The sequence below is a fragment of the Biomphalaria glabrata genome, chromosome 2 (assembly GCF_947242115.1).
Source record: "Biomphalaria glabrata chromosome 2, xgBioGlab47.1, whole genome shotgun sequence".
Taxonomy (NCBI): Eukaryota; Metazoa; Mollusca; class Gastropoda; family Planorbidae; genus Biomphalaria; species Biomphalaria glabrata.
Genome location: NC_074712.1, coordinates 61,280,865 through 61,305,864, shown reverse-complemented (window position 1 = coordinate 61,305,864; position 25,000 = coordinate 61,280,865). Strand labels below are relative to the sequence as shown.

General features: G+C 38.4%; 2 protein-coding genes across 2 annotated transcripts in view; both read left to right on the top strand.

Annotated features, from left to right (window-relative positions):
• The first annotated feature begins 10,548 nt into the window (after nt 1-10,548).
• Nucleotides 10,549-25,000, top strand: part of LOC106051427 (putative sperm motility kinase W) — a 17,294-nt gene continuing 2,842 nt past the window's right edge. Inside the window, exon 1 of the mRNA XM_013206605.2 lies at nt 10,549-10,713. The gene's annotated coding sequence lies outside the window, so the exon portion shown is untranslated. The remainder of the gene's footprint in view (nt 10,714-25,000) is intronic.
• On the top strand, nt 16,011-16,511 carry LOC106051426 (histidine-rich glycoprotein-like). Its single transcript, XM_013206604.2, has one exon. It carries the CDS (start codon nt 16,011-16,013, stop codon nt 16,509-16,511), a length of 501 nt encoding a protein of 166 aa, XP_013062058.2.

Here is a 25,000-nt window from a genome sequence, read left to right as displayed (position 1 = left end):
GGTACGTAATGTAGCACTGAACTTAATATGCAATGTAGCATCAAACTGTTGGTACGTAATGTAGCACTGAACTTAATATGCAATGTAGCATCAAACTGTTGGTACGTAATGTAGCACTGAACTTAATATGCAATGTAGCATCAAACTGTTGGTACGTAATGTAGCACTGGACTTAATATGCAATGTAGCATCAAACTGTTGGTACGTAATGTAGCACTGAACTTAATATGCAATGTAGCATCAAACTGTTGGTACGTAATGTAGCACTGAACTTAATATGCAATGTAGCATCAAACTGTTGGTACGTAATGTAGCACTGAACTTAATATGCAATGTAGCATCAAACTGTTGGTACGTAATGTAGCACTGAACTTAATATGCAATGTAGCATCAAACTGTTGGTACGTAATGTAGCACTGGACTTAATATGCAATGTAGCATCAAACTGTTGGTACGTAATGTAGCACTGAACTTAATATGCAATGTAGCATCAAACTGTTGGTACGTAATGTAGCACTGAACTTAATATGCAATGTAGCATCAAACTGTTAGTATGTAATGTAGCACTGAACTTAATATGCAATGTAGCATCAAACTGTTGGTACGTAATGTAGCACTGAGCTTAATATGCAATGTAGCATCAAACTGTTAGTATGTAATGTAGCACTGAACTTAATATGCAATGTAGCATCAAACTGTTGGTACGTAATGTAGCACTGAACTTAATATGCAATGTAGCATCAAACTGTTGGTACGTAATGTAGCACTGAACTTAATATGCAATGTAGCATCAAACTGTTGGTACGTAATGTAGCACTGAACTTAATATGCAATGTAGCATCAAACTGTTGGTACGTAATGTAGCACTGAACTTAATATGCAATGTAGCATCAAACTGTTGGTACGTAATGTAGCACTGAACTTAATATGCAATGTAGCATCAAACTGTTGGTGCGTAATGTAGCACTGAACTTTGGATACATGGTTGGTTTAGCACCAAACTGTGATAAGTAGTGTGGCACCCAGGGGCGGACTGGTTGTAAAAATCTGCCCGGGCATTTCTATACAATCCGGCCCACAAATTGTTAGCCATATGATTGCTTTAGATAATTGTTAAACTTTAAATTGCAAAAGCTCTCTTAAAATAATTTACTGGCATTCATGCGACCCTTTCGTTGGCCCTACCTGCCCAATTGGGTACCGGCCCACCGGGCATTTGCCCGAATGCCCATATAGCCAGTCCGCCCCTGGTGGCACCTAAACTCTAAAGTCAAGTTCCCCTAATTAGACCTTGTGATCTAGAGGGCAGATGATGATACGGCCATGTTTCTTTTATCAACGGTTAACCTGGTGAATACTTTGAATTGTATTCTAAATAAAAGCAAAATTAACTAACTACGATTAATTGATAAAATTATTGGAGAGTTTTACGATTGATTTATGTTTTGTTAGAGGGGACAAATAATTTTTGCAAAGTTTTATTATTGCTCTAAGAATGGGAATTGTGAGAATTAACGAGTACCTGACAGAAAGACAGACAGACAGACAGACATGCTAGTTTGTTTTATTTCAAAGTTATATGTCAACTAAACTATGAGCTACGACTATTGGACACATCCAAGTGCAATAAAAGATAACATGAAAGTTAAAAAAGCAGATAGTTATATAAGTTTACCTCTGCACTGGGAGTGGAAAAATATGTAGGCCGCATCTGGGTCTGCGTTGTGACGGGAACTACTGCATTCCTTTGTTATATAAATATGATTGAAGTCATTGATTAGCATGCATGACTAGATTGACCTACGTAAACGTGTAAGACTAAAGCAACTTCTTTTTTTTTAAGCAACTTTTGTATTTTATAAGAAAAGATGTAACTATCGTCACGGTAAGACGGTTTTTTTTTCCTTTGAAGTACTTATTTGAAATAGAATAGGACAAGAACATATGGTCTATAGTTTTTAAGAGTTTACATCGATACAACGGTGACGTTACGAGACTAATCAGGAAAAGACAAACTTATAGGGTACATCTTTGATTACAATAGAAGAAATCTCTGCGGCTTTTTACGTATATCAAACCTATGTATTCTATTTGCAGCTTCTTGTGTGACTAAAGAGGACAATCTTTGATGCACAGCTGCGGTCACTGGTTGGGCACATATAATCACCAGAAACTGCCTTTTTCAGCCTTCTTCCTACTTCTGGAGAGTTCATCTTCTGCAATTCACGACCCTTCCTTTAAGTGGATTTACAAAGGGATACGGGTAGGACGTATTATCTTCTGCTTAGAAGGAACGTCTGAAATATTGAAGCAGACTGGCTTTAAGCTAGGTGTATGTTTCAAGCGATCTAAATCTAGAATGACTACAAGTTAAAGACCACACCCGCAGTAAGACCACACCACACCCGCATTAACACTACATTACACCCGCAGTAGGACCACACCACACCCGCAGTAAGACCACACCACACCCGCAGTAAGACCACACTACACCTACAGTAAGACCACACTACAACCGCAGTAAGACCACACCACACCCGCAGTAGGACCACACCACACCCGCAGTAAGACCACACCACACCCGCAGTATGACCACACTACACCCGCAATAAGACCACACCACACCCGCAGTAAGACCACACCACACCCGCAGTAAGACCACACTACACGTACAGTAAGACCACACCACACCCGCAGTAAGCAGATTTCTACTTCTCTTGTCGCGACTAGCGGGTTGACCTTTTGGGCTGCGGCCTTGGTGTCAGACACGAGTATTTGAATGCACCAAGAGGAACAGACAATCACCTGCTGGCTCAAGAGGGGCGTGAAGTCAGAGTCAGATTGAACAGCTCAGTTGTCTCTCTTTTCATTCACGTGACTAAACGACTTTTAACATTACCAGTTTAAATTGTGAAGCATTCAATTCTTTTTTAAATTTTCTTTTTTTTTTTTTATTCATCTCTTCTTTCGTTCTACAGCACTCTGTGTGTGTGTTCAAATCTTATTGCGGGTAAATGGGAAGAGGACTCAAGGAGGTATTTAACCTTGGTTAGGCCAATAATAGAATATGTATCCTCTGTTTGGGACCCCTCAACTCAAGAAAACATTAAGAAACTGGAACAGACACAAAATAGAGCAGTGAGATTCATAACAAACGAATATTCACATTTGACTAGAGTAACACCTTTAGTAAAATCACTAAATTTAGAAAGCCTTCTTGACAGAAGGCTCAAAAGTAAAGTAGCAACTATACATAAAACACTGAACCATAATCTTCAAATACAAAAACAAAATTTAATAAAATACTCTGAAAGACACAAAAATAAAGGCACATTCCTCGTCCCATATGCTAGGACAAACTTGTACAAATACTCCTTCTTCCCTAGTGCTATTAGAGCATGGAATGGGTTGCCTGAGCTAGCCAGGAAAACCAGTGACTTGGCTGAATTTAAGTCATTGGTTAATATGCATCACTAAATGCATGACGCGTAGGACGTAATCATCTTCTTTTTTGAAGTAACGTCTGTTTTATATAAGATAAGGTATCTGATTGGTTTCAGGGCTGCCTTTAGAAGCTCAGCAGACACAATTCAGATTGAATCAGGATTTGAACTAGTCTTTCACTAAACGTTGCGTGCTGAAATATATCATCATTGAATTCTTAGGTGTTGTTTTTTTTAATTCTTGATTTTAAGCATACTTAAAAACAAACAAGCAATAAAGCTTATACGAAGTGTAATTGTATCAATTAGTTTGGCTCTGTCATGTGATTAACTTTGTAATAGATCTAAAATCTAGACCGACAACCAATAATTCTGTGCAATTAGAAATATTTTTACAAATTGTTTTTGTTTACCGCTATTATCTTATCTTATCTTATATAATACAGACGTTACTTCAAAAAAAAAAAGATGATTACGTCCTTCGCGTCATGCATTTAGTCATGCATGTTAACCAATGGCGTAATATTCTTCTAAGTCACTGGTTTTCCTGGCAACCCATTCCATGCTCTAATAGCACTAGGGAAGAAGGAGTATTTGTACAAATTTGTCCTAGCATATGGAATGAGAAAAGTGCCTTTATATTTGTGTCTTTTTTAGTATTTTATTAATTTTTTTTTTGTATTTGAAGATAATGGTTCAGTTTTTTTATGTAAAATTGCTACTTTAATTTTAAGTCTTCTATCCTGAAGGCTTTCTAAATTTAGTGCTTTCAGGCTTTTAGCTTTCTCACTACGCTATGATCCTATCACTTGTCCCGGAACAGTTGGAGTGATGGGGGGGGGGGGAGAAAAAGATTTCTGGGTAATTAATGCTTAATCGTTTTTTTTTTTAACTCTTTCTCTCCTATGTGACGAGACCATCGTTAATTTAACCCCATTAAATTATTTTTGTTTTTGTCTTTTTGTAAACATTAATTTGTGTTATATAAAAAAAAGAGCATGCACTCCCTTTCACTTCAATACCAAAGAAAATAGTTTCTCATGACAAAGTTCTCGAAGTTTAATCATAACAGAGAAGTGAACTACACATGAACAAAATGAATAATTCCGACGGATCAAGGAAAATAATTACGGAGAGAAAGAGTTAAAGCATTTATATAAAAAAGAGAACGACCTAAATTTGAAATGACTAAAGCCTCCTCATGCCAATATCCAAACAACTCTGCTATCGATGTGCGTGTGAAAATAGGAGGTTGTAGGGTTGTTGTTCTGTTGTCACAGAAAATATATCAAATACATTAACTCTTTCTCTCCTAATCGACGATACCATCGTTCACTTGACCTCATTAAATTAAATTAATGTTTAATTGTATAAACCTGACTTTGTGTTATATAAAAAGAGCATGCATTTCCCTTTAATTCTTTACCAGATACAACATTTTCTGATAACAAACAACAAAGCTAGTGAAGCCCAATCACAACAGGGTAGTGAGATGGTAAATGAGCCAAATGAAGAATTCCTTCGAAACGTGGACAAATAATAACGGAGAGAAAGAGTTAATAATAACAATTAATAAACAGAGACTTTGTGTTGATATAAGTAGACATTGAGAACTCTTCTTTTATTACGTCATATCCTGTAAAGTACTTTCTCACAAAAACATCCACAACAAACAATGACGTAATATAAACCTATTAGCACAGTTATCTATTGTTTGTTATAGCGACGACCTATACAGGGAACTAATTCAACTAATTTTATTCACAGTCACAAACTGCAAATTAAATAAACAACCGGGCAATCTTCAGGGGGCGCACTGGTTTATTGATTAAGTGCTTAGCTTCCGAACCGGAATTTCGGGATTTTCAGGGCGCCCCTGAGTCCACCCAACTCTAATTGGGTACCTGACTTTAGTACGGGAAAGTAAAGAGGACGGTCATTGTGCTGGCCATGTGACTACTGCTCGTTAACTGTTCGCCACAGAAACAGACGACCTTATCATCATCTGCCCTATAGATCGTAAGGTCTGAAAGGAGACCTCTGCTAGGGGAATCTTCCAGCAGTCCAATTGTCCATGGCAGAGGCTAAAAAGTATGGAACAGACTTAGAAGGCAATGGGAAGTCAAGTATGGACGGACCTGCCATGGAATGAAATTCTATCCAATGCAAAGGACAGAGAGGAATGGAGAAAAACGGTTGACAGACCTTGTGGTGTTCCCCAAAAGTTCAAAGGGCTTAGGGACAGGTGAAGGTAAAGGTGAGGCAAGTCAGAGGAGTCGGTGGTGTGCGTCTAGCAAGAGTATCTGCTGAGCTGCTGTAAGACGTATCTGCTGAATCACTTGATCCTACAGGAAAGTTTCTTATCAGCGTACTACTAAAGGTCTACATTGTCCTGCCCTTGTTAGCAGTCGATCTTCACCACAGGGTATGATAACCATCACAGCAGCCCTTAAGAATTAAGTCAAAAGGACTGTTGACTATGTTGATTAGCATACATATCCATATTCTAATAATTTAATTCACGGTTACATACCACTTTGTTCAATAAACTGCACAGACCAGTTAATAACTTAACCACTTTAAACAATTTCCCAGTTCTTGTAATTTGAAACTGAATGAATCTATTGATGTATGCCGCCCAGCTGAGCCAGCTGATTAACGGCTTCGTTATCGCTCTTGTTTCGTCTCTCGCTATGTATCATTCTGTATCGGAGTAAAGCTCGGGTTAATGCTGTCCTTCTTATCTCTTTCTCTCTCTTTCTCTTTGTCTTTCTCTTTGCTTCGAAACACGCCTTCCCTCTATCACCTGTCCTCTATCTCTCACTCTCTATTCATTGACTTATACCTGTCTAAGGAGGCATGTACATTGTATTGTTTCTTCTTTTTTCCCTCACTTTTTCAATGTATCATTGTTGTTACCTGTCGTTGACTTGTAGCACCAAACTGCCGGTACACAACGAAACCGTTGTGTTATATCTTAAAGTGGGAAGCGTGGTCGAGAGGCTAAGTGCGCTTGAACTTGGCTTGGCTTGGCTACCTATGAAGAGGGCTTGAGGTTCGATACCCGACTCGGGCAGAGCGTCTGAAGGCAGCACGGAAAAAAAAACTGCTCCTAGATACCCCCTTCCCCCCACAACTGAGATTGCACCAAAGCGCTCTGAGCATGCTATAAGCACGAAATTAGCGTTATATAAAAGCCAAAAATTATTTATTTAACTAATAAAACTTGAAATAACTTGAATAACTTTGTGAACAAAAATAAATATAACTTTAATTATAATATAGACAAAATTAAGTTGAGATGAGAAATGTACTAAACTTCAGGAATAATATTCTTTGACAAAATCTAACTCACCACAATAACACAACCTTTCAGTCTCACGTCCAAAGACCGCTGACGAAAATGACACCTAACTTGCATCATTCCCAAGCAATAAAAACATCTTCCCACCGTCACCATAGAATATAGAAACACACACACACTCTATAATAATCATGACTTCAGCATAATCGTCATCATCAAACTCCATTTGAGAGAGGTCTTGAGAGGCTTAAATCCTCTCTAGCGAAATCCCTGGGCAGAAACCCCGCTGTCTTGCGTAGTGCATAAATGTCACCATCACTTGCAGCCTGGATAGTGCCACTCTAGCAAAGATTTTGCCCACTATACTGAGGAGAGAGATACCCCTATAGTTGTTGCAATCACTCCGATCCCCTTTGTTCTTGTATATTGTGACTATAGTTGCGTCACGCATGTCCTGTGGGACATGACCTGTTTCCCAACAGCGGCAGAGGAGAATATAGAGTTCAGGGAGCAGGAGTGATTCGTTGACTTTCACTACTTCCACTGGGATACCATCACTCCCAGGAGATTTTGTATTTTTTAAGCAGTTAATTGCTTTTTTGAGGTCACTAAGGCTCGGAAGCTCATCTAGGCATTCCAGTACTGGAAGATCTGGTAGAGAAGCCAGGGCGACATCGTCTACTGTATTCTGTGTGGCATAGACTTCGAGTCTACCCAGAGTCTCAGTGTGGATTCAGGAGTTGTAGGTCCACTATAGACATGATATCTTCTCTACGACTACTGCAGGAGAAATTTAGAGAGAGAGACAGACCCCTTTACATTGTTTTTGTCGATCTGACTAAAGCTTTTGACATGGTCAGCAGAAGTGGCCTTTTCAAACTCCTGAGGAAAATAGGTTGCCCTCCCAAACTACTGAAGTTAATTGAGTGTTTTCACGAGGAAACTAAATGTACTGTCAAATTCAATGGAGCCCAATCAGCACCTTTTGAGGTTTGCAGTGGTGTCAAGCAGGGATGTGTGCTCGCACCTACTCTGTTTGGTATATTCTTCTCCTGTCTACTGCATTATGCGTACAGCGACATAAACGAAGGTGTGTTTCTCCATACAAGATCCTCTGGAAAACTATTTAATGTATCAAGGCTGCGGGCAAAAACCAAGGTTAGGAAGCTACTCGTCAGGGAACTCCTGTATGCCGATGATGCAGCTATTGTGGCTGATTCTGATATTCAGCTACAGTCCATGGTTGACAAACTATCTGCTGCTTGCCAGAAGTTCGGCTTAAACATCAGTCAAAGCAAGACTAAGATACTTGTCCAAAACACAAACACTGCACCTCAAGTAAGCATTAATGGCCAACCACTAGAAATTGTTGATCACTTTTGTTACCTTGGCTCCATCATATCCAACAACACTCTACTGGATAAAGACATAAACAACAGGATAGCCAAGGCAATGGCCACCATGTCACGGTTGCAGAAAAGAGTCTGGGACAACATATTGCTGACTAGCAGGACTAAAGCCCTAGTCTACCGGACCTGTGTGTTGAGCACCTTGCTGTACGGAAGTGAAACATGGTCAACCTACTCATGGCAGGAAAAAAAGCTGAATGTCTTCCACCTCCGATGCCTAAGGCGGATCTTTAAAATAAGGTGGCAAGATAAGATAACAAATGAGGAAGTGCTACATAGAGCAGGATGCCAGGACATCCGCTCTGTTATCAGCAGCAGACGCCTTGGCTGGCTTGGCCACGTTCGTAGAATGCCAGTAGGTCGACTTCCACAGGACATCCTGTATGGCGATCTAATTGAAGGCAGGAGAGCCGCTGGTCGCCCACTTTTACGTTATACGGATGTATGCAAACGCGACATGAAGCTCTTCAAAATCGACACTGGCAACTGGGAAGAGGTGGCACAGGACAGATCCACATGGAGAGAGAGCATAAAGGAAGGGTCACAGATTGCAGATGTCATACACAACAGAAGCAGAAAGAAGGGTGAAAATGCAATGGCGCCTGGTGATTTTATATGCCCAACCTGTGATCGCAGCTGTGTATCAAGGATTGGCCTCTTTAGTCACACAAGAAGTTGCAAAGGGAAAAGATCGTCTCGCGAGACGTAAAATGCCATAGAGAAATGTCACCATACAGGTCGAGAATTTTTGGTTTCCCAGACCTGTCGAGACGGAGATCAGCAAGTCTGGGGCAGTCAAACAGAATATGAGGCACGGTTTCTTCTTCTTCCCCGCAGCGGGGGCACCGTGAATCAAAATTTGGACATAGCCGCGAGAAATATGAGCCAACAGGACAATGGCCTGTCCTGCACTGTGCTGTAATAGCGTGTTCAGGCCTGGGCAACCTCCACCACAGGGTAGTGCGGTCAGGGCGCCTCATGCGCTCCCAGACTCCACGGGCTTTTTGGGACTTGTCCCAGCACTCAAACCACTTTTCCATTTCTGTTTTTGAATTCTTGAATCATGACTTGATGAAATGATTTATATATAGGCCTATCTAATATATATATATATATACACTATTCTTTATTCCCCTTAATAAGTTTGCAATTTTAAAAAAGCAACTCAGTCTGCCATTGTCTCCATTAAATATATAACGGCACTCATCTAGTAATTTTTTTTTTTAATACTTTCATTTACACTATCACACAAGACTAACAGGTTAACGCACACATGTCCAGACCATTTCATACTGTTGAGCAGTCAAGGTTATTGAGAAGTTGTATATAGGTCATGATCAAATACACTGTTCATTGTAAATATACCCGCTGGAGTTTATCAATTATAGAGTCATAGCCCCAGATATAGGAGCATAAGCGAGTGGTCAAAACAAGATCAGTTTTTCATGTTCATTACAAAGAGTGAAGACCCAAAATTGTTCATAGTTAATGGTTTTGTTGGTGCGTTTACCAGCTGACTGATCAGCTTGAATTCCTATTGTTCTGATGTTATTATGTCCAACACTATATATAAACTTAAAGCTGGGCTAATCGACAATGTTCCTGGACATCACGTTGCAGATTAGACGTGAGTTCGGCGCCATTGTATTCAGGTCCAAAGGAACTTTATTAGTCTGACCCGTTTCTCCTCATCACTATCGGAGAAACACTTAGTGGGCAGAGCTGCACCGGCTTCCAGAACTCGTCATCAAACCAAAAATTGAGCCAGACAGCATTGCAGTGCGCTCATGAGGAATTTAAATATGTAGATTAAGATTACAAGCATGTCTGGTCTGGCGATAATTTTTCCGGCAATGAAATCCCGGGACAACTAATATTCACCAGTTAAACCGAGAGGTCCCGGAGTTCTGTTAGAATTACCATAGAGTGAAAAGATAAAATATAACATCTGTGAGTAATCATTTATATATATATATATAAATAGTCAAGAACAAACAAAGCTCCACTTGCCTCTCTAGGTAGCGCAGTACATCTTACACAAAGCACAATTTAAAAATATAACTCAGTAACGTGCATGGTCTTCTTGTGTGGTGGGTTGCTCTGAAAGTTAAAGCTATTACATATTTTAATTAATTTATAATATACATAAATTAGCCTAATTATAAATATTTTTTTTTATATTCACCCTTTATGTATATTAATAATTTTAAATCTTTAAAAGAGAAGCCTTTTGCAGACTACATGCAATGATAAGTAAAGAAAAATAAATGAACAAGGAGAAGACTACTCATATATATCAAAGTTACCTCTTGCTTTATCGCATCCTTCAAAGTGATTTACTTCCCTTGATATAAAAGAAACGCGCCAAGAAGTGAGGGCCAGACTAGATTACGCGGAAGCAGCAGACATCACTTCAGATGGAGGGAATAACATTAAGAAACATTGGACGCTTTTTTTTTGTCCTTAGTTCAGTTCTGCTCAACAGCAGACAATTTTTTAAAATTCTGTGTCTGATATTTATAACGGATTAAATGCATGCTTCGAAGACTTAACAGAGGTAAATATAATACGTATCTTATTAAATATTAAAACCATACGTTTGAAGACGGTTCCGCCTCTACTCATGTGTGCAGTGGGCGTCGCCAAGACATTTTCTTTGTAGTATTTAAATTATAATATTTAGCATCTCGTTTGTAAAATTTGTATCAATACTTAATTTTTTTTTAATAAAAATAATTCTTTGCTCACTAAATTTCTTTGTATTCTCTTGTCTGAGTAATTTGGTTTAAATTATTTTAAAAAGTACATTTTTGTATTATTTTTCTGATTGGTCTCACGTATTCCTTAAGTTCTTTCAGAAATTAAGATTTTTTTACTTACCTAATGCAAAACGACGGGGAATTGCAGGATTCGAACGGGGAACTATTGAGACGACAGCCCAAAGCGCTCACCACACGCTAATATTGCATTTTTTTTCTTTCATTTTTATATAATTAACCACTTTCGATATTTAATATTCTTCAATTTAATTTTGTATGGATAGTTTGTTGTTAAGAATTCAGCCGCTAAAAAAAAAGTTATTTTGGGTAAAATTATTTCGAGATTTTTCTTTTTGGCTTTTTATTCTCCATTAACTTACCACAGACATCTAGTTCCAGACCGTCAGACAGTATTAATATACACACGCTTTGACTAACTGCGTGATAACATTTGTAAATTAATGTCACATAAAATTCATAGTGTTTTTTTTTTCTTCACTGGAAGCAGGGTATTGTTTTTAAATGTAATTTCGGAATTCAAAAAATGCAATTTCATTTCTTTTAAAGACTCATGCAAGTGTAGATTCATAGACCTAAATAAATATAGACTGGCCGATTAAAGAGTTTTATAAAACGAAAATTTGTGATTTGCAATTTTGTGTACTATATTATACAGCATTTATGAGCAGTATAAAAATTAAGTATTCATATCTATTTCAGCCACACACCTATATATATTGTAAATAAGGAGGCAGTGTAGTTTTGTTTTATCTCTAAGAATGAAGATCATGCAATTTTTCATAATTCGGAAATACGAATACAATAGATATACATGTTTTCTAGTTACATGAAGTTACTTCCTTCAGCCAGTCTATATTTATTTATGTCTATGTGTAGATTATTCGGACTACTTTTTTTCAGCGCAATGATTTTAAAGACGAAAAATTGTCCGATATATTTATCGTAAACGAGGCCTTCCAGTCTAATGTACAAAATGTCAGTAAAACTTATCTCTAAACTCTTAAGCGTTTCAAGTATTTGTTATACATGGGAATGCACAGATTTCTGTGTTTTTTAATATAATCTTCCTTTCCTTGGCAGTGTTTATAAAGCTACAGAATCTCCACATTATGGACTATTTAGTTTATAATAATAAAACAAATATTTAGTTATTTGACTTTTCGCATAAGACTTTGTTTAGGTCAGTGATTCCGTTCGCTTTGGAACTTGAGGGACAAAAAGATTTGAAAAAATAATGTCATGGGCTGCAACTAATGTCATGGGCTGCAGCTAATGTAATGGGCTGCAACTAATGTCATGGGCTGCAACTAATGACATGGGCTGCTACTAATGTCATGGGCTGCAACTAATGTCATGGGTTGCAACTAATGTCATGGGTTGCAATTATGTCATAGGCTGCAACTAATGTCATGGGTTGCAATTTTGTCATAGGCTGCAACTAATGTCATGGGCTGCAACTAATGTCATGGGCTGCTACTAATGTCATGGGCTGCTACTAATGTCATGGGCTGCAACTAATGTCATGGGCTGCAACTAATGTCATAGGCTGCAACTAATGTCATGGGCTGCAACTAATGTTATCAGCTGCAACTAATGTCATAGGCTGCAACTAATGTCATGGGCTGCAACTAATGTTATCAGCTGCAACTAATGTCATAGGCTGCAACTAATGTCATGGGCTGCAACTAACTGTAATTTTATTGCTTATGTTTCATAGGGCTCTTTAATTTTGTTTCTCTAGGTCAGTGTTTCCAAAACTATTTCCTTCACTTCGCACATTCTGATTATTTAGCGGAACTTTTTGCTTACTTTTTAGAGAGATTAATTCACATGGTGGCCTACAAGTGAATTATTCCTGTATTTCGTGGAACATCTATTCAGGCCTCGTGGAACAATGGGGTTCCACGGAACACAGTTTGGGAAACACTGCTCTAGTATAAAGTGGCATTACACAACGGTACAGATAAGTCTAATAGCATTTGTAATTTAACGCATAAACTGAAACAAATTACTTTTTAAAAAGCACAAGAAAAATATATAAGCGAAATGTGTTTTGTCTACCTGTTTCAATGTTTGTGGATAGAGTTTATAAGTCGGCTGCTAAATATACCACTTTTGCTGTTGCGCAACCGCAGTTCCAAAAAAAAAAAAGTATTTTGTTATAGTGATAAATGACTGGACACTTAGAAATGAGTGAGAACATTTGTAGAGAATATTATTAAATCCACTTCTGCTGCTAGTGAGGAAAGTGATTACGACAGACACTATGAAGAAATCAGTCGCCATTTAAGCCCTCAATTTCATAGAGGAAAGTAGCTGGGAGAAGATGGCCTCTGAAAGATACAGGTGGAGAGTTATCCCAACGGATGCGAGACACATCTTTAAACACACACACACACACAAAAGGGGGAGGGGGCTTGTCGCAGTAGCAGATGACTTACAGAAAACTTAACTCTTTCTCTCCTAATTGACGATGTTGATTTGACCCCTTATTAAACTGATTTTGGTTTTGGATTTCTAAACTTTAATTTCTGTTGTGTAAAAAAAGCTTAATAATTCAATACCAAATATAACATTTTTTTCCGATAGCAAACAAAAAGTTATTGGAGTTTAATCATAACAGGAGAGTGAAATACAAATGAGCTAAATAAATAACACTATCGAAACGAGGAAAATTACTACCGAGAGAAAGAGTTGAATAGACCCTGTCTATCTTTGCTTGCATTACATGTGGCAAAATGTGCAGGTTGCAATTAGGTTTACGCGGTCATGTGAAACACAGCGTTCTCTTTTATGCTTCGGAATTAAAGATAAAGATAAAAATAAAGTAAATTTTTAATGTAAATTTGTGGTCTTATAGTGCAGATGTCATCTGTTTCTGTGGCCAAAACGAGGGTGTCGTCTGACCAGCACAACGACGCCAACCACCTTGATATTTCTTCAACTAATGTCAGGTACCCAATATACTTTTTTATAAGAATCAAAAACATAATAGAGAATACTCCGATTGCATAGACTTTTAAAATGGTTTGTAGCTAGTACTTTTGTTAGAATAAAAGATGGAATCCTTTAGAATGATAGCGGCAAGGATCCAGGCCAATATTAATGTTATTATCTTGAGAGCGAAGTGTTTTTACGATCAAGTTGTCTATGTTAGATTTACGTGAAAATATAGGCGAAGCTTAAATAATCTATCAATAAACTTAGCAGCTTTAAGTTTAATAAGCAACTCAGTTATCGGTACTCTACGGCTGACTACGCCTTTTTTTCTTTGTACTCCGTTTAAAATATATTTCTTTTATACTTTGAAAAATTATAACGGTCAAACTAGAGTTTTCCACTTGTGTCCGAAGAGATAGTAATTCTTATATTAACGGTTTACATCAACAGTTAAATTTCTAGGAAAATCGTTTAAGACGTTTTTTGAGATCAGCGTTCCAGGTTCCCTAAAGTTCTGACTTGAACAGAGGTATTGTAAAAAGCAATGTTTTAGTTTTTTCGGGTCGTTCGGGGTGCAGAAGAAAGAAAGTGTTGGTAACCTATAATTTATTAAAAGGTAAAAATAATTTCTGAGCAAATTTATAGAACTTCAGAATCAAAATTTCTAATCTCTTCCATTCGTAGAGTAAAAAAAGTAAAAGTCCCAGCTTTCAGACCTTGTGATCTATAGGGCAGATGATGTAAAGGTCATCTAATGGACCTCATTCAATAATCGTAAAATAACATCATTTAGTCACGTGATAATATTGATAAAACAATGGAAATTACGTATCACGTGACAGCCTTTATGGATTGCGTAATGTGTATAGAAGAGATAGAGAACCACCTGGCAAAATGTTGTTTGTTTACGATTGGTGAATGAGGTCCATTCTGTGGCTCACGCATAACGAGGGTGTCATGTGGCCAGCACAACGACCAACCGCCTTTACTTTTCCCCAACTAATTTCAGGTACCCATTAGAGCGTGGTGGACTTAGAGGCACCCTAATATCCTGAATTTAAAAAATCCCAGGAATTTACAAGGATCCGAACCCGGGACCTCGGTGCGGAAGTCAAGCGCATTACCGCTTAGCCACCAGGCCTCCTCTTCCATTCATACCAACAAATAATTTCAATATTAAGGAGATTTTAGACTTTCACTCTATGACTTTAAACTAGAAATGCAATAGTCAACGAACAAGAGGTTATACCGGAGATTTGACACGAAGTGATAGCGTTAAAAAATTAGAGTTCAATCCTTTTTCCTTTTAGTTGGCAACAGTGAAGTTAAATTTGAGATTCCTTGACATTGTCTAGCTTATCTTGAAAATATCCACTATCAGCTAGAAGTACTTGCAGATTTGTAAATGTCTAAACAAGACAAAAGACAGGGAGGAATGGAGAAAGACGGTCGACGAGTCTTGCTTGGTGCCCCAACGGTCCAACAGACTAAGGGATAGGTAAAGGTAAAAATAGCTTTGCTAAATTCTCAAAAAAAAACAAACAAAACAGGCTCATAGATTAAATTATATTGCAAATTTAGATTGACTAGATATTATACAAGTCGTCTCGGGACTCGAACAAACAATACACTCGCTATCTACTGGATCTTTACTCACGTGTCATGCCATGCATTTTTTTTTTACACTCACGCAAGTGCTCTCTCACACACACACACAAACACACGGAAACACGTAGACACATGCCACACGTAGCCACATGCCACACGTAGGTACCCTAACGTTGCCAGGGAGGCTGTGACGTAGGCCAAGCCTGGTCCTGATGTTTGTCTCCTGTGTAGTTTGTTCCGATAAGTTTTGTGTGTGTGTGTGTGTTTTTGTTTGTCTGCTTGAGCTAACAAACGAGTTGAACCTACCTTGACATGCGTGTAACGTTCTGTTTGGGGCGACATACAGCCGGTCTGCGGACCAGATTCGGTCGCAATTTTATACTCCATGTTTCGGTGTCGACATTTCAACATAGCCAGTGTAATGTAGACATTGTAACGTAAGCATGTTGTAATATTTAAAAATGATATAATATTAACGTGTTCTAATATTGACATATTGTTGTAATATTGGCATGTTGTAAAAGTAATGTCTTGCTTTCATCTACCAAACACACATTTACCCATCAAACATCCGCCCACCTCACATCCACCCACCACATATTCATCCACCACTCATCCATCCACCACACGTCTATCCCCCACAAATCTACTCATCCACCACCACACATCCACCACCACACATTCACCACCACACATTCACCACCACACATTCACCACCACACATTCACCACCACACATCCACCACCACACATTCACCACCACACATTCACCACCACACATTCACCACCACACATTCACCACCACACATTCACCACCACACATTCACCACCACACATTCACCACCACACATTCACCACCACACATTCACCACCACACATTCACCACCACACATTCACCACCACACATTCACCACCACACATTCACCACCACACATTCACCACCACACATTCACCACCACACATTCACCACCACACATTCACCACCACACATCCACCCACCACACATCAACTCAAGGATAAAACTCTAATTCATCGTTACGATACTAACTGTAAGTCACTTTACTAATAAACTACAACTAATCAGTCTCAACGTAGGGCCCTAGTGGTAAAACATCATTAGATGATTAGAGCAAATAGGGAAGCAAAAGAGAACACCGTAGGACCGAGTTCATTACACTGGTGGGGATGGAAGAGAGCCTCTCCAACCACGTGACTATCCACACATAGGCATAGACAAACCAGGCAGCCACCTAGGGCCTACGAATAGTGATGCCTAGCATAGGACTGAAAACAATAACAAATTGCCAAACATGGATCAAATTTCAAACATAGCAGAACTCTATGTCTACTAGCCTAGATCCAAGTCTCTACTATGATTGTAATTTTTTTTCCCGGATGTTTACAAATTTAAGATCTACTTGTCAGACTACATATGTTAGAAGACCATTGTTTCTTTCTTTTGGTGAAATATCGAAACGTTATTTCTAGTCTGGCGATCATGACTCGTCCATGAAGTAAATTCCTGCTATAGGTGTTATATCAATTAAACTTAATTGTTTATTTAGAAATAGATACAGGACGTTTCATAATTAATTACGTATTTTTCGCTCTTGATTTTTTGTTTACCTCTATTTCATTTGATGCCTCGCTATTCGTTTTGCCTTGGGCCTCCAGTTACCTAAGGCCGGCTCTGCGTTTAATAATACAATAAATTGGTATCGAAATTAATCTTTTTTTTCTTTCATATTACAGAAAACGCACATTTAAAAAAAAAATCGTCCGAAAAACTATATGACACAAAATACGTGACATTTGGTTTTTTTTTTAAAGTTAGTTGCCAAGTTGGATTGGAATTTTTTAATTATTTTTTTTTTAAACGTCTGGTCAATTTATTATCTCCCCCTGACTCGCAGCATCGTCTGACGAGCTTTTAACCAATGTTAATAGCTTTAACAAAGCTTTTATTCCTTCTGTTTGTCTGTCTGTCTGGTCAAAAAATGTGTACACGCTATTGCTCTCATACCCAATCTCGGAGCAATTCTTTTTTTCTTTTACCTGACGACACCAGTAACAATACAAATAAAACAATACAAATAAAACAATTAATTAATCAACTATATTGATAATTTTATATGGTATCTTGAACAAGGAAGGGAAATTGTAATCGACTGAAGTACGTTTAATAAAGGCCTACCTTCTTTTTTAAAATATTCTCATGTATTGCAGTGGCGTAGCTAGGGTGGGGGAAGGAGGGAGGAGAATTTGAAAATCCCCCCGGGGGCCCCACTTAGTGTTTTTTTTATATTAAAAGTTAAATATTACGCAAAATGCAGTGATCCCAAAAATGTCAAGGCCCCCCCCCCCCACCCCGGGTCTACTAAGGATGAAAAATTCCTAGCTACGCCCCTGCTATATTGTCTTGCTTTTAAAATTTAATTGTAAGATTAAACATTACAAAGTGTTAAAGCTATTTTAATCTACACACCTATAAGTACCTTACCTTACCTTTGCCTATCCCTTAGTCTGTTGGACTGTTGGGGCACCAGGCAAGACTTGTCGACCGTCTTTCTCCATTCTTTCCTGTCTTTTGCCTTGTTTAGAACCTCTCTCAATGGTAGGCCATTCTTTAATGTTGTCCTCCCATCGCTTTATCTGTCTGCCTCTTCTTCTAGTATTACCTACAGATGCAAATATAGCAATAGAAACTGTATTTTTTAATTCGTATTCCTAATCCCCCTTACTAAATATATGCACCAAAGTGTATGACCTCCTTTCAGACTGTACGATCTATATGGCAGATAATGTTAAGGTCATCTGTTGTTGTTTTTTTACCAACAATTAACAAGCAGGGTGTTATGTGGCCAGCACAACGACCAACCATCTTTACTTCCCCATCTCAAGCCAGGAACCCGTTAGACGCAGTGGCGCTATAAAAAAATCCCGGAATTCAAAATCACAGTCTTCACCGAGATTCGAACCTAGGACCCCAGGTTTGGAAGCCTAGTGCTTAACCACTCTGCCACCGCACCCCCCCCCCTTATTGTTGCGTTTGAAGGACGGTAATTGTCAGAAGCAGTTCTGCTCAACAGGACTTTATTTAACCTTGAGCGCAGAACGAATTCTTGACTTAAGTGCACCAAGCATGTGACGCTCCAAGAATGCTACGCCATCTCGACCTACATTGGTACGTTACGTCTGTCATAACACCAGCAGACGATCAACTATTCTCTGCATTCTAAGCTCAATAGGTTCTAAGAAAAATAGGCATTTTATATAAAGGATAATCCTTCATTCATTCTACCCTGTAACCCTACAGAAAAAGAAAAAAAAAAGGACATGGTGGCGGGGATTGTAGAAGGGGGTATAACAGTTGACTCTTAAACAACTTCAAACTATGCGTCAAAAAAAGTGAAAATAAAAGATCTTATTAACATACCTCTTGAGGTCATTTACTAACCATTTTTACCTCTTGAGGTCATTTACTAACCATTTTTACCTCTTGAGGTCATTTACTAACCATTTTTACCTCTAGAGGTAATTTACTAACCATTTTTACCTCTAGAGGTCATTTACTAACCATTTTTACCTCTAGAGGTCATTTACTAACCATTGCAAGTTTAGAGGTCATTTACTAACCATTGTACGTCTAAGGGTCATACGTTAACCATTATACGTCTAGAGGTCATATACTAACCGTTTTACCTCTAGAGGTCATACACTATCCAGTATACCTTCAGGGGCTATATACTAACCATTGTACGTCTAGAGGACATATACAAACTATTTTACCTCTAGAGGTCATTTACTAACCATTTTTACCTCTAGAGGTCATTTACTAACCATTGCACGTTTAGAGGTCATATACTAACCATTGTACTCCTAGAGATTATATACTAAGTATTTTACATACATAGGTCATATACTAACAATTTTACCTCTATAGGTCATTTACCGCTTAGAGGTCATATACTAACCATTGTACGTCTAGAGGTCATATACTAAACATTGTACCTCTAGAGGTCATACGCTATTCATCATTGCTCTAAAGGTCATAGAAAAAACTCTTGAGGTCGTTCGTTCTTTCCTAATGCGGCTTATGCAAGACTCTGAATTCTTGGCTCCCCTTTGTCATGGGATAATAAACAATGTCCGCTTTTGTAAAACTAGTACACTTGATAAGGTGAACCAGTTCAGGCATAGGGCTTGTAGTTAAGGACTCATCCACGAGACAGATGATGTCCGAATACTGCATGTCCACGCGAAGATGTCAACTAGATATCAGCGAAGATATGCTTTATCCAAAACACCACTTGACCCCATGGCAACCAACTCTAACATTTGACAACAACAACAACAAAAAGATATTAAAACTACTATTTTAAAAAAGATTATACCTCCTTTTTACAACGTATAGAGCGATTGTTTTTCTCTAAATAACAAATGAATGTTAGGTTAAACATCACCAGAATATTTTTTACACCTCCCAACTCCCCCCTTCAACAACACCCAAGAAAGAATCCTGGATAGATCTATAATAGTTTAAAATATTCCAAGGATAGGCCTGTTGCTTGCCAGAAGTTTGTCTTAAATAGTCAAAGCAAGACTAAGATACTAGTCCAGAAAACAAACACTTCACCTCAAGTAAACATTAATGGCCAACCACTAGAAATTATTGATTACTTTTGCTATCTTGGCTCCATCATATCCAACAATACTCTACTGTATATACAGACATTAACAACAGGATAGCCAAGGCAATGGGCACCATGTCACGGTTGCAGAAAAGATTGTGCGACAAAATATTGCTGACTAGCAGTACTAAAGCCCTAGTCTACCGGACCTGTGTGATGAGCACTTGGATATACGGTATTGAAACATGGTCAACCTACTCATGGCAGGAAAAAAAGCTGAATGTCTTCCACCTCCGATGCCTAAGGCGGATCTTTAAAATAGGGTGGTAAGATAAGATAACCAATGAGGAAGTGTTACGAAGAGCAGAATGCCAGGACATCCGCTCTGTTATCATCAGCAGACGCCTTGGCTGGCTTGGCCACATTCGTAGAATGCCAGTAGGTCGACTTCCACAAGACATTCTGTATGGCAATCTAATAGAAGCCAGGAGAGCCGCTGGTCGCCCACTTTTACGGTATACGGATATATGCAAACGCGACATAAAGCTCTTCAAAATCGACACTACTAGCTGGGAAAAAAGTTGAACTGGATAGATTCACATGGAGAGAGATCATAAAGGAAGGGTCTCGGATGTCATACACAACAGAAGCAGAAAGAATGGTGAAAATGCAACGGCGCCTGGTGATTACATTTGCCCAACCTGCGTTCGCAGCTGTGTATCAAGGATTGGCCTCTTTAGTCACACAAGAAGTTGCAAAGGGAAAAGATCGTCTCTCGAGACGTAAAATGCCACAGAGGCCTTTAGATGTAGACTTAGAAGACAATGCAAACAATTATCATGAGCATTTCAATAAACAAAGTTCAAGAACGCGATATTCCTTTCAAAACCGAAGTTGTATCTAGATCTAAACCACCTTCTCTTACTTTTAAAAAATATAACTGTCAAACCAGAGTTTTCCCGGTGCGACCAACGAACAAGTATTTCTTTTCTCAGCGATATACATCAACTGTTAAATTTCTAGGAAACTCGTTACAGACTCTTTTTTTTTTTTTGAAATCCGTGTCCTGGTTCCAGGTTGCATAAAGTTGTGGCATGAAAAGAGGTCTAGTAAAATGTAAACGTTTAATTTAAAAAACATTTCTCACAGAAATGAAAAACCTGATGTTATTATTTGTAAATCATTCGTTTCTAAACTTTTGCAATAACTGTCAAAATCGTGATTAGTTTTTTTTAGCCCTGTTATGACGTTTCGAAGACGTTCAGATGTAAACATAATTGGCGTGATAAACATATCAAGTAGTGACAGTGTTCCGATTTCAATTTTCTATTTTTTTCTGTTCTAGATCTATGAGTGGATAAGTTTTAAATGAACCAAAGTTAAGATGATGACTTTTAATACATTTCAATATTGACACGCTATAAGCTGTCCTTATAATTTAAGGTTCTATGTAATACTAACTAAAACAACAAATAATTCGCCGACAGGTTTCAAATGTATCTTCAGAGTACGCCCTACTCGTGTGATTGTTAAAAGAGCTGCGCTGAAGGCTCTTGGAGCTCTAGACATGTAAGCCTGGTTGAACAAACCGTTCTGTCTGGAAGAGATCCAAGTCAATGCCTATGTAAAGCATTGCTATTTCCAACATATCTGGCACTCCAAGAGCATGGACTAGAATGCATGGCCGAAGGCCGAGTACACCGGGAACCTCAGCCATTTTCGTATGTTGTACCAAGCTAACCGTGCAGGATTCTCCATTAGTGTAACGGTCCCTTAAGGAACGGCGCATGGATTATCGACAGGGACATGAAAGCTCTCTTTCAACTCCACACCGTGCAATGGGAAAACTCTCGGATTCTCTTGGACACTCCCACAGAAGTTTTGTTTTGCTATTCATATAGCCTAATTACTTCCTCAATTAATCGTTTCCACCCGGGTGCCACGTTGAGGCAGAATAGCAGACCCGAGTACGCCCTACCCTACACCTCCTGTATGACGACGGGGGATGGCAGGAAGACGGGGGATGGCAGCACGCAGTGTTCGAACGAAGAGCGCATCCCACACGACTATAAACATGTGTGTGTTTGTGTGACTGTATGTGGTCGACGTAACAGAGGTGCCCTACAGAAACGCTTTAAAGGCCAGCTTAGGCGCCAACTTGCCTTAGCTGATATAGAAGAGAGCACCTGGTTGCATGCGGCCTCAGAACGAGACGGCTGTAGGTCACTCACGAAGGCCGCGGGATGCACATTTGAGAGCAAAAGAAAACCCGCTGTCGAGGACAGACGCAGAGGACGAAATGAAAAAATCTCAATAGACCACAGGCGGGCAATGGTTATGCTTGCTCTGGGTGTGGCAAAATATGTAGGTCGCAGCTGGGGCTGCGTAGCCAAGGGAAATAATACATTATGATGTAATCTTCGGACTCGAAGACAAGCCTTATTATTATGTGATGGCCACAGAATAAAATGTGTGCAAAGTGTTCCGTGAAGGAAAGATTTTGGGAAACACTGGTCTGGATCTAAGACAAATTTAATTTCATGATCCAGACTAATCGTAACAACTACACTTAATATTATTATTATTTTATTCTTTTTTAAGTGTAATTTTTTTTAAAACATATATATTGTGATGTGCTTGTTCAGGCTGTCTTCAGGTCAACTATAGATGACTGTTGAATTTCAACCAATTACTCTGCAAGCGTTTGGGTTTTATTGTTCGGGTGTATTCAGTGTAGTTGATCAACAATACAGAATAAACAAGACGATGGATTTAACGAGTAAAGAGATGTGGTCAACACTGATGAACAGTTAATACTCTATTTATTATAATAAAAGGCCACAGTAAAAGTCTCTGTCAACTAAACACGTCTTTACCCTAGAGGATTCTATCGCTAACTGATTTTCCGGTCTCTAACCCAACATATCCCAAACGTCACTAGTCCCGTTCAATATACGTCTTCTATGGTGCGTCGCTAAATAACTAACCTATAAATAAGGTGTCTAACAATATATATAGTATCTGCTTCCTTATTATTCTAGTTACAGTAGTAATGCTGAGGTGAAGAATTGAAGTTTAACTGAGTACTGAGTTTCCATATGTTTAGATCAATAAAGTTATATCTTATCTTATCTTATCTTATCTTGGTCTTCCTGGTTAACTGTTAACGTTTTTTTTTTTACCTTTTGTCAGAAACAACAAGTGTTACGTCATCACAATCGTCTCGCTGGACGGCAGGGTTGGGCAGAAAAGAAGGATTCGAACTAGGGGCTATCTTGGTGATAGTCTGAGCAGCTATCCACACGACCAGTTAGCCCTTATAGTAAAAATAATTTTTTTGAAGCTAGAACTTTATTTTTATCGCTTCTAATTGTCATCTGTTTTAATGATAGAGATACTCTGAGGGTTGGACCCTCCCTCTCTAAAGTTTTAGTATTCTACCGGCCACAAAACTTTATTTATTATGGCTGTTTTCTAACAGATACTACAAAGCTTTTATTTTCTCTGTATCTCTTTATAGCAGACATTTATTTATAATAATAATAAAGAAAAAAATTATGGCTTTAATTTAGCGCTACTTTCATGCTTATAGCATGCTCAGAACGCTGTGGTCCAATCTCAGTTGTGGACCGGTGAGTGGAGGGGGTATCTGGGAGATATATTCCGTGCTGCTGCTCGAGTCGGGTGTCGAACCTCGAGCCCCCATCATAGACAGCCAAGCCAAACCAAGTTCATGCGTACTTGGCCTCTCGACCACGCTTCCCACAAAATAATAATAAAAAGAATAGTTTTTATCCATATTGAAATGTGTCTTACATTTTGTCCACTACACCAAACAAAACATTATAATTATACAAAACCAAACTATACATTTACACTACACTGTGATGGTAAAATCACAAAGTCCTGACCAAAGGGTGATTGTGATATCTGCTAGAATCTTTTTAGCATTTTTTAATGAATGTTTTTCTCAAACAGCTGCCCAAATGGAATTTGTTTTTTGCCAATGACTTTGCCAGCAGCATTTAGGATTCTATGAAGTTTATTTTTATTTTTAATGCTCAGATTGCCATACCAGGCAGTGATATTAAAACTGAAAACATTGCAGATGTGAGCGCGATAAAACATCGCCAAGGCCTTTTCACTAACATTAAACGAGGACAGTTTTCTTAGTAATCGTAATCTTTGCTGCCCTTTTTTTTTTTTGCTGACATGTATCTGCAGTAAAATTTAGTTATTGTCTAAGATTTTACCGAGGTATTTAAAAGTGTGCACTATTTCAATAGTCTCTCCAGCTACAGAAACAAAATCATTTCCCTTCTTTTCCCTACGACACAATGATGGATTGAAGTCAGCCTTGAGCGTGTCTAGCATACAGGACAAAGGGAGAGAACAAAGTAATAGAAAAACTGAGATGTTTAGTCATTAGGCGAAACAAATAAGCAACAGGGGTAGATAAACAAACAGCTTAAAAGACAAAGATGTGCAAAGAGAAAGAATTGAAACAAATGCCAAGTTTTTTTTTAAAGTATTATAGTACTTTTCGTACATAAAGATCGTTGCCACTAGTGATGACCTTGAACTGATGAACGAATCAGACGATGGGTATGTCATTGCAGTGCGGTAGAGCGTGAATGTACAACTTTTTACTGACTGAAATTTAAAACAATAATAAGAGAAACTAACACTGGACTCTAATCTCTCACTATCTGGTATAGGCCTATAGTTCAGTGATGTTTTTTTTTTTTCACTAACTAGCTCAAATACTTCTCCTTCCCTTACTTTTTCTCTCTTTCTCTTTCTCTGTCTCTCTCTTTCTCCCCTCTTCTCTTTATAATTTTTTTCTCTCATTTTTTACCGTTCTTTCTTTATGTTTTCTTAAATTT